We start from the raw sequence: 2657 nt of genomic DNA, 5'->3' as shown, positions 1-2657 counted from the left end.
ACTGTCGGGTCACTCATTACTGGATCCGCGAGCTGCATGATACTGGCATAATAGATTGCCCGGTCGGGCAACCAGCAGGTGAGGCTTCATTGCCCGAGCTAAATACTAGATGGCCCCGGGCCATCGGGCAGTCCTTAATGTCGAGCCCACATGAACGTATCAAATGGAAACGTGACACCTTCAGTGCACACTCATTGTGAATGGACTCAGTAAAGTCAGAGATATCTTTTGTCTTTTAAAATAAAACGTTTTTGTAAATTCACGAAAAAATACCAGACACAAATTACTACTTGAATTTGAATATTTTAAATATCTTATAGCCTGTCTGGAGAGAATAATTAAAGTTGAGATAATTACCGGATTGATATCAATTGCAGTCTGGTGCTGCTCCTTCTTAGGCCTCATGCCGAACACATCCTGAACATATTTCTCATCGGCCTGGTAGAAGTGAGGTGTCGACATTACGATGGGAGCTCCTGAACACACAAAACATTCAGTTAGTAACATTATAGAAACCACTCAGCTGAGAAGGTTCTTTAGAAAGCTTTTTCGTCAGTCAGCTTTCTAAAGAACCTTTTCCCATGTGAGACGATAAAGTGTTATTCTGGCTTTTCCTTAATGCACTTCCTACCTTGTTTACATGGGCTGACATTCAGAACGCCAGAGCCCAGGCAGTTTCCAGCGGGGACACAGAAGCCGGCGTTGGCAGGGTTCACGGTTTGATTGGCAAACACCTCGCTAGGGGGACTGAAGCGATACCCAGGGATCCCCTTCACCGTCACATCCTCCTCATACAGAGCGTACAGAGACCTTGGAAACAGATGCTGGTTAATCTATGCAGACACAAAGCAATTATGTTAAGCTGGAAGTGAAACAAAGGGGGGTACACACATGTGGTACATTGGCGTGTGGTGGTTTGTGATTTAGTGAAAACATGCACAGCACAAACAAGAACCAAAAGTGTTTAAAGGAACATGTGGATGCCTCACAGGCCTGCTGTCAGTTACTTATATCACTTCTGATGTATGAAGAGCTGATTTAAATGTTTTAATCTTCACTAAATATGTAGTAAGCGTACAGTGACCTTATTTTTAGCCAACCATTCAACCAGTCAGGCTAAAGGAATAATCCTAATCACACATCCAGACACAAATAATGCAGAGGGAAAGGATTAGGAATGGATTTTTTTAGGAAGACTGAGGGGGAAGTGATTTCACTAACCAGCTAGGGTCAAGCAGATAAGACCAGGAAATGTGACTAAGCAGTAGAGGAAGCAGAAAACAATACCTAATTGAAAGCAGCATTATCTAAAGCTCTGCTGCTTCAGTCGTTTGCTTCTTACAAACCAATATTTATGTAATAATTTATATTTGTTACTTGTTCATTATTTACAGATTATTATTTGTGCATGTTCTGTAAATATGTAAGTCCTTAAAACAAACTAAATAATGCTTTTAAATGACTTGAAGAGTAAGCTAATAAAAAAAGAGAGAAAAAAAGACTAAAAAAAGACTAAAATAAGACGTGGGCTCATGCGAAGGCTCATCTGACTGTATGTAAGAACATCTTCTAGAATATTATCTAGGCATTGAAACATCAATTTATTATAATTTGACATGCCCAATACACACATAGACACATTTTAGCCTACTAGCAGCATGGTCTCTTTAGAGGTCAGTCAAACACTCTGCGGTCCACTCACCTGCACAGGTCAGAGGAGAACATGTAGAGCGTCTCATTCTTGGTGATGACGGGATGGAAAGATCCTCCATTGGTTCCATTGATCATATTGCACTCATCAGATGTCCACCAATCCAGTTTGCTGCACACACAGAAAAACACAATTACAATAAGATCATTAAAGTTTTCTTTATCAGTTTTTCATTTATGAATTTCAAATCCTGTAAGGTTTAAGGCATTTAGAATACCCAGCACCAACCCCTTTAATATCTGTTCCTTTGTCAGTTTGATTAAAGATCAACAAAGCAATTTGTTAGGCAAAATGATGTTAAATGCTGTCAATGGTGTGGGCTTGAAAATAATCAGGACACAATATGTTGAAGGTCAGAAAAGATTGGGTAATGTTGCTGCTCCTTACTGTTAGGGAAATCATTTGCTTAGGTATTCAACCTTCGACACAGTTCATAATTTTCTCTTCTCACTGTCTCCTGTCCCATGGCATAGGTCAGGGGTCTGCAACCTTTTTGACCAAAAGAGCCATTTTGCTCCTTTTTCCAAAACATTTTTTTGTCTGGAGCCGCAAAACATATTTCATAGCTTGATAGCTAATAAAGTTGTATTTATTGTTATATGAGACAAAAACTACAGTTTTTTTGCATGTATTAGGCTATTTATTACATTATATAAAACTGTTAACCTCTAATAAGAAACAAATAACTCCTATAAGGAGAATTACAAATAATACACAGGCCTACTTTAAAATAAATTAAACACAGCACTTGGGGAGTCCTCTGCACATTTGAAGGAAAAAAAAATATTATTAAAATGGGCCCACTTTGAAATAAATAAAACATATAGCTGCACCCTAAAAAGAGTTAAAGGTAGGGTAGGTAAGAATGGAGAAACCAGCTCGAGTGCGCTAGAATTTGAAAATACACAACCGGAAAAAATATGCCACTTCCTTCAGACTTTCAGAG

The 2657-nt window shown here is 38.8% G+C and overlaps 1 protein-coding gene across 1 annotated transcript; it reads right to left on the bottom strand.

Moving 5' to 3' along the window:
- Positions 1-321: 321 nt before the first annotated feature.
- LOC104944771 (lysosome membrane protein 2-like) lies at positions 322-1868 on the bottom strand (the record flags this gene model as incomplete). The annotated part of the gene is made up of 3 exons (XM_010770347.1): positions 322-476; positions 632-810; positions 1703-1868. Coding segments are annotated over 3 exons (500 nt in total), but the record flags the coding sequence as incomplete, so codon positions are not given.
- Between the last annotated feature and the right edge of the window lie 789 nt (positions 1869-2657).

This window comes from Notothenia coriiceps, unplaced genomic scaffold, assembly GCF_000735185.1.
Source record: "Notothenia coriiceps isolate Sejong01 unplaced genomic scaffold, NC01 NC01_scaffold00008789, whole genome shotgun sequence".
Taxonomy (NCBI): domain Eukaryota; kingdom Metazoa; phylum Chordata; class Actinopteri; order Perciformes; family Nototheniidae; genus Notothenia; species Notothenia coriiceps.
Note: the sequence above shows the minus strand (reverse complement) of the source record. Positions and strands in the feature narration are given on the sequence as shown.